A 12987-nucleotide genomic window follows, 5' to 3' on the forward strand; every position below is an offset into this window, starting at 1 on the left:
AGAGACAGGGGTAGTGATGGTGGAATTGATATAATGGGTGGCTTGGACAGCATTATCAGCCTTTCCTGTAGTGATATGTTGGATAATAGCCCTTTTGTCAGTAGAGGTAAGCTTGGATGGACGTCCTCCACAAGAGTTTTCCTTGTCTGGGTGGCTTTCTTTGATGAACTTGGCCACAGTGGACTTGCATATTCCAGTTCTAGAGGAAATTTGGCAAGCAGAGAGGCCAGCATAAGACAGAGAGAGGATATTATCTCTTTGAGCAGAGGAGATGGCTTTCATGGTGATTATGACTATGATACATGAGATATTCTGGTTTATATAGTTAGATATAGTCATAAAATAACATAATGACACCACTTTATAATTTATATAATAGTGGCATGATTTTTATGGTGTCATAAATAATGATTTATATAGTTTTAATATACACTCAAAAAACTGTCCACATGAGTCATCATTTTATAAGCCTTATATCTCCACCATATCTCCGCCGATTCCCACGGTGTAGGGCTCAAATAAAAGCTTTGAAGCCATACTACAATGTGGTATAAGTATGTCCTTGAGGAATTTGTTCATTCTCACACAATATCATAGATAGTGAAAAATGTCAAAACATGCGGACAGTTTTTTGAGCCACTGTATCAACTGGGGGTCCCGCATTGGTGAACTCAGTGGATCGCCTCTTTCATCTGCCGCGACCAGGCACTTTGGGCAGCAATTCTCTTTGCAACATGCCACAAGACATTGTTCCGGAAAATCCGCCACATAAGCCGCAAGGATCGGGTATATTCGACGGACCATTGAGTCAGCACAGACCATTTCAACACCGTCTCGTCCTGCGGCAATGAGTGGTTGAAGCAGGAGAGACATACAATGGTGGAAGAGTCTGTAACTAGCAAGGGATCGTGAATCCGATGTGAAACAATCGAGCTTGCCTGCCGGTAAGTACCCAATTAAAACTGTTGCTCGCGCTGACCTCTCCCTTCGTTTTTCTTTCGCGATGTTCCCTATCAAGAGATACACAGGCCACGCAGATTTGTCACCTCGGAACTGCGACAGACATGTCTTGTCTGACGTGAGAATGACAGGTGCAATAGTTGCACCTTTCGGCAGTTGTTTCTGAACATTGCAGGTCAGTGCTTATTTTTTTCGCTCAATTTTTTGGATCAGATACTTACTTGTTTGTCGCACCACCAGTCCGCCGTCCACATGTCATCGATGACGCGGTGAAGTCCTTTGTGGTCCTTGTATGCTTGTGCTGGTGTGTATACCATGTGTTCCTTAAATAAAGGATTACCGATGAGATCTCTGATGCACTCTACAGGGTCCCGTGTCCAAAGCTCGACATCCTCGTGCAATAACCAGCCATTCTCATCGGTTTGGTTTCCCTGAATGCTGACCTTCTTGCAACTCCACGCAGGTCCATGTGGAAGCTTGTCAACTTTCTGCAGGAAGGATCGGTTATTGTGAAAGGACGGCTGTGTTCGGTTTCAAGTCTGTCGCTGCGGTAAGCACATTTTTTCAGTGGTTACCAACAAGCTTACTATTGGTAACTTCAGGAACTCGTCTGTACGGGTCTGCCCAAGGCTTCTGATAAGCCATTCCGCAAGTTCCCATTCCTCCCTTGTGACAAATGTTAACCGTCCTGCAGACACAATGAACAGAACGCGACTCATACTTATCACAAAAAGGTGCCCATTCATCTTCTCCCTCGTCCTCCTTATCCTGCTGATACTTTTCAAACTTAGTTTGCCCCTCCCGCAATGTCCAGCTGGCATCAGGGCACTGCTCAAAATATCGCCTGTTATCGACTATCACATTGTCCTTGTCTTCATCGGCAACATCTTCCGTAGTCACCCGCCGAGTTTTTGAGGCTGCTGGGTTGTCATGAGGATCGAAAGATGTTGAGCGTGAGCGGCGAAGCGGAGATGAATGATTGAATGAGAGGTCTGGTAGGCCACCTTCGCTGTCTGTGTCTTCCACCATTGACTCCCATTTTTCTTTACATTCAGGGTGAATAGATATATGCTTTTTGACGCTTCCCTTTGAAGGGAACATCTTGCCACAGAATCCGCAGCTGTGCGACATTGTTGGTGAGTGATTGAAGTTCGTTTTTCTCGTTTCAACTTCAAGATCATTTCTGACATTTTTCTGACGTTCATTTCACACATTTTTTTTTAGGTTTGCCCATAGCACCGGCACCCTCACCAAGTGCCAGAGCTGAGCTCTATCGCGATGATCCTACCACTGTCATGCCTCTCCTCACCCAGTTTGCTCAGGAGGATCTTAAGCGATCTTCAGCGAAAGCAGCATCAAACAATTGCTGCTCCATTTTATGAGCCTGTTGGTATGACCAAAGTCAATTTCGTACCTTGCGATGAGATCGATCATAATCCTACAGATGCTGTAAAGCTTGATACTATTCTGACATATTATAAAGTCATCAAGAAGCCCATGGACATGTCTACCACATTGCCTCTCCTCACCCAGTTTGCTCAGAAAATTGCTGATACGAAGTTGCATAAAAGGTCTTCTTTCACATCGTTTGGCATTGGATTGTTAGGATTTATGCGCACTCACCTCATGACGGAGAGCACCGCCAGAGGCAACATTTTTTATTGATATATATGGTAAGTTCCGCGATTTTCGGACTCATATTGAAATTTGGTTAACGGCACTACCCTAGTCTGGATATACCATGGGCGGCCAGGAGTAATTCCAATAATTGCACCCGCTTTGCCTCCTCACAATGCTTCACCTCTGCATCCCAGTGCTCAATGATGAGCCTTCTCACACTTGCTTGTATGATGGTCAAAGCTGGGCCTGGTGCTAATTCTAACAGTCGCAATTGTTTTGATTTCTCACAGGCTTTCACTTCTGCCTCCCAATGCTCCACAATGAGTCTTCGCAGGTATGTTTGAGATACCAAGACAGGGCCAGGAGTTTGACGAAATGGCGGGGAGTGGGACCATGGGCTGAGTGGGCTCTGGCATACGGAGCTCGACATTAGGTGTTTCGACCTTTGGCCTGCACTGAGTCAGTGAGTATTTTGGGGCACTGAGAAGGGGTAACTTGCCTTTTTATAACGATTTTCCTGTCTTTACAGGTGGCCTCAGTGGATGGTGATACAGGACTGTAATATTCGTTAGAGCATGGCAAGTGTTTGAAGTGAGTTCTATACCGTTTTTTCACTGAGCCACTCACTGAGGTGTCCATGACAGTTAAAATATTTTGTTAAGGTACATTCATTTTATCATTCAAAAATTTAACACAGCTTTTAACCCTGCATTAAATGAATCAACAATGATTCAAGGTTTGGATTGTAAGTGTTTATTTCCTGCACGGCGCTATAAAAACTGCTGAATCCCAGGTCCAACAACCATGGCTCTTCGCAAGGCCACCTCTAAGCGAACAAAATCGGGTGCTCCGGTTTCGCCACTGGAAATGGAACCACTTGCACGCACCATGAGTGGTCGTCAACGACGACCAACTGAAAAAGCAAGCTACCAAGGTAAGTTGCTGCTGTTGCTGCTACGACATTGTATTTTGCTCACTTGTGACATGGCCTCCCTCCAGGGTTGGAATTACAACAGGTCGTCCACCGTCAAGCAAGAAAGCAAGATAAGTTAGAAAAACGGCAAAAAAAAGGTGCTGAAGATGGCCTATCAAAATGATCCCGACCATTTCGAAAAAGAGCCGTCAGTACTGCTTAGCGACATCGACAAGGAGGAGGACACCATGGTTTGATCACTCATTTCTTTTCGGTTGACTCGATCAACAACTGATTGTTTTTATTTAGTTCTCAGATCACAGTGTGCAGACGAAGCTGTCGAAACCCAAGCTTCTGACTTTCAGTACTGGGGAAGATTCCCAAAGCGTCACGCACCACCACTCCCACAACCAGTGCGCGCAAGTTGACAAAGGGTCCGAAAGGTATGTAATTGCTGCCTGCAAATTATAGAGAAACTAATACATTTCTATCTAAGCTAAAAGAGTAGTTCCACCAAGTGATAGGGACTTGGACGGCACTTCGGACGGCACTTCTACTACCTCGGATGATACCAGTGATGAGTCTGGTAACGACTCTGAACCTGAGGCTGACCAGATCGACAATTGTGCAGAGGATGGTGACACTGCCATGGAATCATCAATGGCTGCTCAGGGGATAAAACGATGTCTCGATACGCGCCAGAAGAGCTAGATAAGGCCGAAAATCAAGAAAGAATTGGACGGTTCCGTCTGAAAGTCAGTGACTTTGACAACATCTCAAAAGAAGTTCTCGTAACGGCGGTGTCCATTTTCCGGTGCCTACTCGTCACATGCTCCATTTCCTGACACCATAGCTGTTGAGATGAAACTCGCGAAGGAGGCCTGGAACGAGTCGTGCAAAATAAAAGGCGCCAACATCAAATTAACTCCTTCAGCAATGAAAATGGTAAGCCTTATGTTCTGTGCGCGTTTTCGGTCTGAGAAATGTTATTATGAAGATCTTGAAGCGCACATCGCACGTCTGCGGTGAACTCAAAAAAAGATGTGATGCTGACTGTTCATATTTGGGTTCCGCTCAAGTGAATCAAAGGAGGTTATAAGGCACAACCGTGATCAGGCCAAATCCTTGAAAGAGGGTTCCTCATTTGTTTTCAAGGTACACAGTTCATTGTCTTAAATGACCTTTCTGAATGTTAGGTATAGGATTGGACATCGAAGACTGGGATCTACAAGACCAATTACTGCAAGAAGGCATCAACATCATGTGGTTCGCAAACGAAATGACGAAGGTATTATCTACTACAAGTATTTCAACCCCATACCTACCGAAGTCGTTGCACTCGTTCTGACAGCCATGAGTCACATCCCGTATTCTACATTGAAGTCAATGGCACTGAAGATGCCTCATCATGATAGATCGAGTGTTGCATTGACAAGTGGGCTCAAGGTCTCAAGGAAGATATCAAATTCACATCAGCTACCTACGGTTCTGTCTACAAAGGTCATTTGGCCTCGTTGCAGCGCTTCCAACAACACACACAGCGCCTTATAAATTCTCGAGAAGATTTGTGACAATCTCCATGACACAGCTCGGTATGTTTCACTTCAATTTATAAGCCCTAGCCTAACATTTGTGCTTTCGAGCTTCCATGCTGGTGTCGAGCCACTTGCTATGATATCGGCTGCACCCCACCAGATTAACGACAACACATTTGAAGATGCGATCCGAGAATACCAGCTTGAAGAGCAGGACAATGTGGAGGATAACGAGAGTTGAGGGGCAGGATGATGATGTGGGGGCAAGCGAGAGCAGAGGCGAGGATTGAGGATTAGGTATTTTGAATCTGCTACTAGCTTGTTTGACGTGTTTGAATTCATTTATTTCCGTGCTATTTTGTGTGCTACTTTCCCTACAGTGTGCTATATAACTCCTTGGAGCGGCTGGTAGCTGCCTGTAGGAGCATTCCTATGAACTATACTCGCAGAATGCAAGAACGTTCGACCCTAAAGGGGAAGCAAGGAAAGCAAGGATCCACGGAATGATGCTGAACAACCCTGGTGAATGGCGGTGAAAGCGCGAGAAATGCGCTGAAGGCGCGCGCGGGAAAGTGAAGTGCGAAGGTGCGCGGAGCGCGGGAAGGTAGTGCAAGCAGTGCACAAGTGTAGAAGACGGATACTGGGACTGATAAGGGAAAGTGCGGATCTAGACGGATACTGATAGTGCCCACTAGCTATAGACTGATGCTAGGGCCTCAAAATGATGATGGACACATGCATTGCATGGAACTAACTGATGATAGATACTGAGTGGTAGGAAGGTAAGGTATGAAGCTTTGGTAAGGTGGAATAGTTTGGGTGTAAAACGAACATGAGAGTATGTAAGTTCTACCTAAGCGCTCTCCCAGGGCTCGGAGCCGAATAGGAAGCGCTCTAAGTATGTAAATGAGGTAAGGTGATGTAAAGTAAGGGTGCATAACGAAATGGGAAGTGTAATATGCTAAATATGGTCAGATAATGAAAAGGGACATACCGAGGGACTGGTTGGACGATGGATGGATGTTCCTGGATGCTGTGCGACATAGTGCGCTTAAGCGCGAGAAAGTGCGCAAGGCACGCACGCAGGAATACTGCGCATTGTGCGGGAAAGTGTCGCGCCTATGGCGCGTTCCGCGGGAAAGTGGTGCGCTCTATAGGGAATGACTAGAGGGTGATGGTGCGAGTTGTGCCGTGAAGGCCAGTCATCAGAATTCGTAATATGAGCCCATATGAGCCTGCAGAAACGCGAGTCTCTACACCGTGCTATTTCATGTGCTACTTTCCCTACAGTGTGCTATATAACTCCTTGGAGCGGCTGGTAGCTGCCTGTAGGAGCATTCCTATGAACTACAGGCTACTACAAGCTACTACAGTATTGCCTCGTAGTACTATGTAATACTACATAGTTGCCTTACTGGCTATATACAAGGCAGGTAGCTCCCGAGCCCCGCTAACTATGCTGACTATATAGCACTATATAGTCAGCTTGCTTTTTCCTGATGCTGTATACCATTAACTCGTCTTGGACCAGCGCTGCCCGATTTTCATCCGGCAAACGCGTCTTGGGGATGCCGATCATGCTTGATTGGCATGGATGGTGGTCGAGGTCCAGGTGGAGCGCGATTGGCAATTGGAACCAAAGAAGGAAGCGAACGCTGTGGCTGAGCAGTCACGTGTCACGTTTGCAGTCTCAAGCGAGACTGCAAGCGCCACCGGTGAGACCGTCAATTTTTCACACGAAGTATTTTGCCTGATGCATCACCTTCTCTATTTGGATTGAGCAACGTTGATCTCATGAAATGTCTGCTAGTTAGCCTATTTTAATGCATCAAAACTACAGTATGGCCTGCAACTTCATCCACGATAGCTTGGAGAGTTCACGGGCTTCTACCCCTTCTCGGCTTTTTGGGGGTAACGTATCTCTTAAATATTCTCTTATTATATGGGGAAGGGGTACAGCCGATGGCTGTACATGTACCAGCGTTCAGACGAGTCTTGACGAAGAATCTACAGCATCTTGCAGGTTGTCATCAGTTAAAAGGATCCACTGGGCCGTCGCGACATGTCTCAGTCCCATCAACTATTTCTAGGGTGTGCTTATATTGATATGCCTATAGGTTGCATATTCTGGATTGTATATGTGATGGCCCTGGCATGAGGGTTCTGCCGGGTGATAGCGAAATTCTTTCTGCGAAGTTCTGTCATTCAAGTTGCGTCATCTGTTCATCCTTCAGGGCAGCCATCTGGCCAAACCAATTACCAGGGTCACCGATCCCGCGCATCGCTATGGTTGGGTAAAATACAGGTTGATCTTGGTGGAGCAGCCTGATTTACTGTTATCATCAATCGGCGATAGTCCTGTTAATGTTAACCTGGGACACTGGCAGATGATCCATGGCCTCCAGCTGTAATCAAATTCACGCCATTCTTCTCGCCTACTTATTGCCAAAAAGATATGGATATGCAAGCTTACATATCGCGTTTTCCCCCCTTCCCCTTAAGAATGGCCACTCCCAGCGATTCAACAGCGGTTGACACCATCGACACAATCAATGACTTGCCCAAAGATGTCCCCTGCCATGCCCGTGATGACCTTGAGAAGAGATTACTGAGGAAGATTGATTTGCGCATGTCCATACTACTGATCTATTCTATATACCCTGAACCTGGTGGGTTCGAGGTTTTTGTGAATTCTATTCTGATACTTACTGTGCATCCTAGATTGACACAACCAATATTAGGTGTGTTACATACCGTTGGACTTGCATTGATCTTATGATATCTACAGCAACGCTCGGTTACAAGGTTTGAAAAAGACCTGCACCTGCACGGGCAACAATATGCCACGACTTTGTCCATCCTACTTGTTGGATACATTATGATGCAAGTGCCAGGGTGAGTTTCGTCATTCATCGAGTGACAGCTGCACATAATTTTTCTCCAGGAACATGTTCCTGCACTGGCTGGAGAGACCTTCCGTCATCATTCCGTGTTGTATGTTAGTATGGGGTGTGATATCAGTATTAACAGGTATGTCGACACTGATTGTTCATGAAGATAGCTGCTAATGATGCTTAGGGACCACAAAGAAGTACGTATCTTTGTTTTGCATCGTTCAGCCAGTCTCTGATTGTTTGACTTAAGTTATACTGGGATTCTTGCCGCCCGCTTCTTTCTTGGCTTCGCCGAAGCGCCCTTCTTCCCCGGTATGATATTTCTTGTATCTAAATGGTACAAGCGGGACGAGCTCGCCTTGAGAATAGCTCTCGTTACTTGTGGAAGTTTTCTCAGCTCTGCATTCGGATCCCTGTTAGCATCTGCTATACTCCACGGTATGCAAGACAAACTTGGTCAAGCTGCATGGAGGCAGGCGACGATCGTCTCTTTATCACTCCTTGGAGCTGAATGATCTGTAGATGGTTATTTTACATTGAAGGCGGCGTTACCATCTTGGTCGCGATTTGCGCCATATTCGTACTCCCCAATTTCCCGCACAACACCAGGTGGATGACCCCGGAGGAAAGAGCACTTGCTACTCTCGCCTTGTAGAAGATGGCTATAGTAAGGCTGACGAGCTTGGGAAGCAGACGGCCATGCAAGGAGTGCGGGATGCTGTGTCTGATTGGAAGGTTTGGTGGTTTTCAGTTGCGGCCACGTTTCAGATAGTGGGGTGTTCTTTCTTCGGTTATTTCCCGACACTGTGCGCAACACTGGGATATGACACGACTGTAACACTGCTGCTTTGCGCTCCTCCGTGGGTGTTTGCGGCTATAGTCGCATTTATTCTTACATGGTCAGTGGATCATTTCTATCAGAAAAAGTGCATCTCACGGAGATCAGGTACTCTGACAAGAAGCAGAAACGTTACAAATGCTTTGTTATCTCCAATGCATTCGGCGTCCTTGCATTCACCGTGTCCGCTATTACGATGAACAAGGTTGCGCGCTATATTTCACTGTAAGTGGTATCACACTCATGGGGCGCCACTCTGGTACTCAGAAATATACAGGTTCGTGATAGCTCAAATCATCGTTGGATACATGGTGCTCCTAGGGTGGATCAGCAACATTTTCGCCAGAGAACCCGCGAAGCGCGCCATTGCTATTGCTTTGATGAACGCACTGGCACAGATAGGAGGTATTATTGGATCGTCAGTGACCTTGCCATCGATCTCTTGCTCTTGCTAATTATTCACGATTGCATTTTTCGCATAGATACATATGGCCATTGAAATGGGGCCCGTCATATCGTTATTCCTATGTCATCTGCATCGCTGCAATTGGAGTTTCGACAGGCATGTGTGGTGGTATGTATTTGTATTTGAAGCATTTGAATGAGCAGATTGAGAGGAACGAGCGGAATGCGAAGGATGTCAACGAGGTTCGGGAGATTAGTTTCAAATACATGGTGTAGTTGAAGATTGAAAGATTGATCGCTTCTGACAGTTGTCTGGGACTCTGACAGTAACTACTACTAACATCGCTGTTCGACGGCGTTGTTGATGAGTCACTAATTACACGCCTGTGGTAAAATGTGGCAATAAAACCAACTTATAATCTCTCTGTCTATGTTTGTTTATACCTCAGCGGTTTCGTCCCAAATGCTGAGGTGTGTTTCACGTTGTTCTTGCATGCCAGTCTTATCTTACTTTGTATCGTCTCTGGACTCTCTCCTTAGTTTGACCTTCATTACAGCCTAGTGTGATAATTTATATATTAATATTCTGACAGGTCAAATCTGAACATTGAACGTTCATGCCGCGCTGGTCTGCTTAATGTACGTGGTCTAGCTTTCTCATCATCTACAACACACTGTTATTCATTACAGTCTGATGCAACACGTCGTCCCGTGCACCGTAAACCTGTGATAACACCTGTCATGTTTCCCAAATCCCATCCCTCGCCCGCCAAGACCTTTGCCTCCAAGGGACTCACGTACTTACCCCACTTTCTATACAAGCTTCTTTCCTCCTCTTCTCGTACGGACCTGGTTCGCACCGATGAGCCTCATAATCTCCTGGATGTATGTTGTGTATATTTGCTTCAAGTTTGCAGTTGACCCGACAGTTCCCTCGCAGTTCCCTGCTACATCCCCTCTAGCTCGCCCACTTACAAAAATGGATGAGAACGTGAGTGCGGACTTTCGTCAATGCGTATTCAACTTACATTCTTCTAGTCTCGACCCACACACCGGCACCACCCACCACCCAATCCTCCGCCATTAATACTCCCGCAACCCTCAGATCTAGCTTACATAGATTATCAACCTGGTGGTCTTTTCAGACAGATCATGCATCGCTAGCTATTGTCGACATTCCTTTCGCGCCGGGTAAATTGGTATGCACCTCTCATTTCTCTCTTCATACGTCAAATCTCATCCATCCATGTGTAGTGGTATGCTACAGCGGCTGCTCCCTGCGACGATAATGTCCTAATACGTGACGAAGACTATGTTTCTTCTCCTCCTTCTCCCAAACCCGGCCCACGCCTAGGATTGTCAGTGCCGGACAACATGGAAATAGCCGTTTTTGTTGCTGTTTGAGGCTGATGGAGATCAGTTAGAAACAGAAACAAAAACGGCTTAACCTTGTTCCCTGGTATCTCGTAACTGTAATCGTTGCTGCTTGCATGCGTTGTCCTCTGCACACTTATGTCGAATTCATGGTCACTATCCCCTAAAGCGCTTGAGAGGTATCAACAGTCCCCGATCGATCCCATTCAAACCTTACAGTGGTCCGAGTCACGAGACTGCTGTTTTACAGCAAACCGCGCTAAAAAAAACAGTGCGTAGGACCTCCCGTACTGTCCTGCAGCCAAACTAGTGCTATTAGACGGTCGGTCTATTGAACAATGTGACATTCTGATCTTTTGTAAGCAGGGAACATCTCATAACCAACCTATCTAAAATCAGACGGATGAAGCTCGCCAGAACGCTCGCAACCTTGATAAAACATCGTGACTTCTCTGCCACTCTTGCTGCAGTACTAGACAAGGTCAGTAACACTAAGTTCGTCGTGCTAGATAATTATGGGCCATGGTGAAGGAGGACGAGATATGGGTCTTTCAATGAGATGGCACTAGCGTTGGATTGAAAGATACAGCGAGTGAGTGCGATTTGGATTGTAGAATGTATACAATTATCTGATTCACGTGGCAAGCTATAACGAATTAAAATCTCTTTGAAGTTCGTCATTGAAAGGAGACGTATGTTTACAGAAGGAAGAATAACGACATTTGTTTAAACAAAAAAGTCCCATAGAGATACTGGTTCTTCTATTCTTCATCTACATTAAAGTTGCTTCCCCAGGATCTGCAATCAATTCGAAGGAAGGAACAAGGGTAGCATATTCTGCTCGTTCCCGTTCTGTTGTCCAGACTCCCCTGTCGAAAATCAGCCTCTCCAGGGGACGTTCTGACCGCGTCAAAAATTCCATGCACGATGCATGTGGCCACCGCCCCGTATTGCGAGCCTCAAGTACGTGAAGGTTCGGGAGTGTGATAACCTCGAATAGGCCAATATCCTCGTCTGTGTTCGAAAGTACGCTCCAAGACATGGATAAAGATTGAAGGTTGGTGTGCACGACTAATTCTGGAGTCTCGATGGTGTAGAATATTCCAATCATCTTCAGGGAAGAGAGATCGGGACATAGACGGAGTATGCGGGTGAATGCATTTAGTCCATCTACGCACGCCGATCTCGAGATGTGTCAGACAAGCCCATGCGGAAGCAGTGAGGCAACCTAATTGGTTGCAGTCGAACCATAGATGCTGCATGTTAATCCTGCGCAGATTAACCGGCAATTTCGGAGAGAGCGTTATAACGGCTCGCGCAGGATGATCACGAACATCTTGTGTATCGTGAGTTCCTTGAGTGCGTGGAAGTCTTCCATAACGAAAGGGCTGTCGCAGGATATAAAGTCAAGCAAGAGAGATGAGATTTGCTGAATATATGGCTGGAGCAATCTACAAAGCTTGCTCCAGTCAGTTCGACACGTGAGTCTCAGCGAAAGTGGACATGCTCCTGATCGCTTCAGCCAGGAGTCGTAGCCGAAAGCTCTGTCCTGCCAAGGATTGGGACAGAGTTCCAACTGCAGCCTGCACCATAACCTGGCAAGCCCACAGCAACCTCTCTCCATTGGCGACATATCCTGGTCAAAAGCAAGGGAGCCAGTCTCGATGCATACATCCAATGCTCGTCTTCAGGCAAACAGTAGAGGAAGATTTCCGAAAGAATTTCAGTCGGCAGGCGGCAAATAGGCGATGAAAAGTTTCCGCGTAAAGTACTGGACTGAACGACATCGGCCTTCACTTTGATGAGCTGCCGCTGACGACAGATAACACTGTTGCTGACAGTTTGAAGGCTTGGGTCCTCGCCTATAATCGCATCCGACTGTCGAAGCAGATATTTATTACTATATTCAGACATAATTACCTCCGAAACCAAGCACTTACAGGTTTCCGTGGCCCACCAGTGGTAGCTGAGACCAATGGTGAATCGACGCTTGACGTGACTGTTTCAAGGCCCAGTTTTCGCTTATAATGACATCCAGCTGTTGAAGCAGATGTTTATTGTTATATTCAGACGCCAATGCTTCCAAAACCAAGCACTTACAGGTTTCTCTGCGGCTCACCAGTGGTAGCTAAGTCGAATGTCTGCATGTCAATATGAAGGAGGTTGAGATTGGAGATAGAGATTTGAAGGAGGAAATAAGGCTAACGTTCCGCCAACCATCGCGTCCCTATTTAAATGAACACCTCGCAAGCCACAGGTCCACAACAAACACACCTTGCCATTGTCGTTTCTCATAGTCAGCCTTTATGTAAAACACCCGCCATCCACACACTAGAGACCCTGTGTTGTTGCAAAGGTGGTCGGTGTGTGCGAGTGTAGAACGGTGGAAAGGTGATCTCACTCAATGCTTCGGCATAATTGATCGGCACCACTAGGCCATTCAAGACC

General features: G+C 46.3%; 5 protein-coding genes across 5 annotated transcripts; 2 read left to right on the forward strand and 3 right to left on the reverse strand.

Moving 5' to 3' along the window:
• Positions 1-823: 823 nt before the first annotated feature.
• DFJ58DRAFT_848128 (uncharacterized protein) lies at positions 824-2091 on the reverse strand (the record flags this gene model as incomplete). The annotated part of the gene is made up of 5 exons (XM_041393583.1): positions 824-839; positions 980-1122; positions 1182-1448; positions 1548-1648; positions 1671-2091. The coding sequence occupies 5 exons, from the start codon at positions 2089-2091 to the stop codon at positions 824-826; spliced, it is 948 nt and encodes a 315-aa protein (XP_041235672.1).
• Positions 2092-2680: 589 nt separating this feature from the next.
• DFJ58DRAFT_848129 (uncharacterized protein) lies at positions 2681-3010 on the reverse strand (the record flags this gene model as incomplete). The annotated part of the gene is made up of 1 exon (XM_041393584.1): positions 2681-3010. The coding sequence occupies one exon, from the start codon at positions 3008-3010 to the stop codon at positions 2681-2683; it is 330 nt and encodes a 109-aa protein (XP_041235673.1).
• A 374-nt stretch (positions 3011-3384) lies between these two features.
• Positions 3385-4204, forward strand: DFJ58DRAFT_736512 (uncharacterized protein; the record flags this gene model as incomplete). The annotated part of the gene is made up of 5 exons (XM_041386809.1): positions 3385-3514; positions 3580-3596; positions 3652-3744; positions 3803-3936; positions 3997-4204. The coding sequence occupies 5 exons, from the start codon at positions 3385-3387 to the stop codon at positions 4202-4204; spliced, it is 582 nt and encodes a 193-aa protein (XP_041235674.1).
• Positions 4205-7531: 3327 nt separating this feature from the next.
• On the forward strand, positions 7532-9441 carry DFJ58DRAFT_719546 (sugar transporter; the record flags this gene model as incomplete). The annotated part of the gene is made up of 10 exons (XM_041384649.1): positions 7532-7708; positions 7750-7773; positions 7817-7923; positions 7973-8062; positions 8173-8394; positions 8445-8531; positions 8555-8821; positions 8869-8985; positions 9038-9178; positions 9243-9441. 10 exons carry the CDS (start codon positions 7532-7534, stop codon positions 9439-9441), a joined length of 1431 nt encoding a protein of 476 aa, XP_041235675.1.
• A 2616-nt stretch (positions 9442-12057) lies between these two features.
• On the reverse strand, positions 12058-12686 carry DFJ58DRAFT_918219 (uncharacterized protein; the record flags this gene model as incomplete). Its single annotated transcript, XM_041395587.1, has 3 exons — positions 12058-12417; positions 12480-12577; positions 12659-12686. 3 exons carry the CDS (start codon positions 12684-12686, stop codon positions 12058-12060), a joined length of 486 nt encoding a protein of 161 aa, XP_041235676.1.
• Positions 12687-12987: the final 301 nt, after the last annotated feature.

Source organism: Suillus subalutaceus (genome assembly GCF_016647625.1).
Source record: "Suillus subalutaceus strain FC151 chromosome Unknown DFJ58scaffold_274, whole genome shotgun sequence".
In the NCBI taxonomy this organism is placed as follows: Eukaryota; Fungi; Basidiomycota; class Agaricomycetes; order Boletales; family Suillaceae; genus Suillus; species Suillus subalutaceus.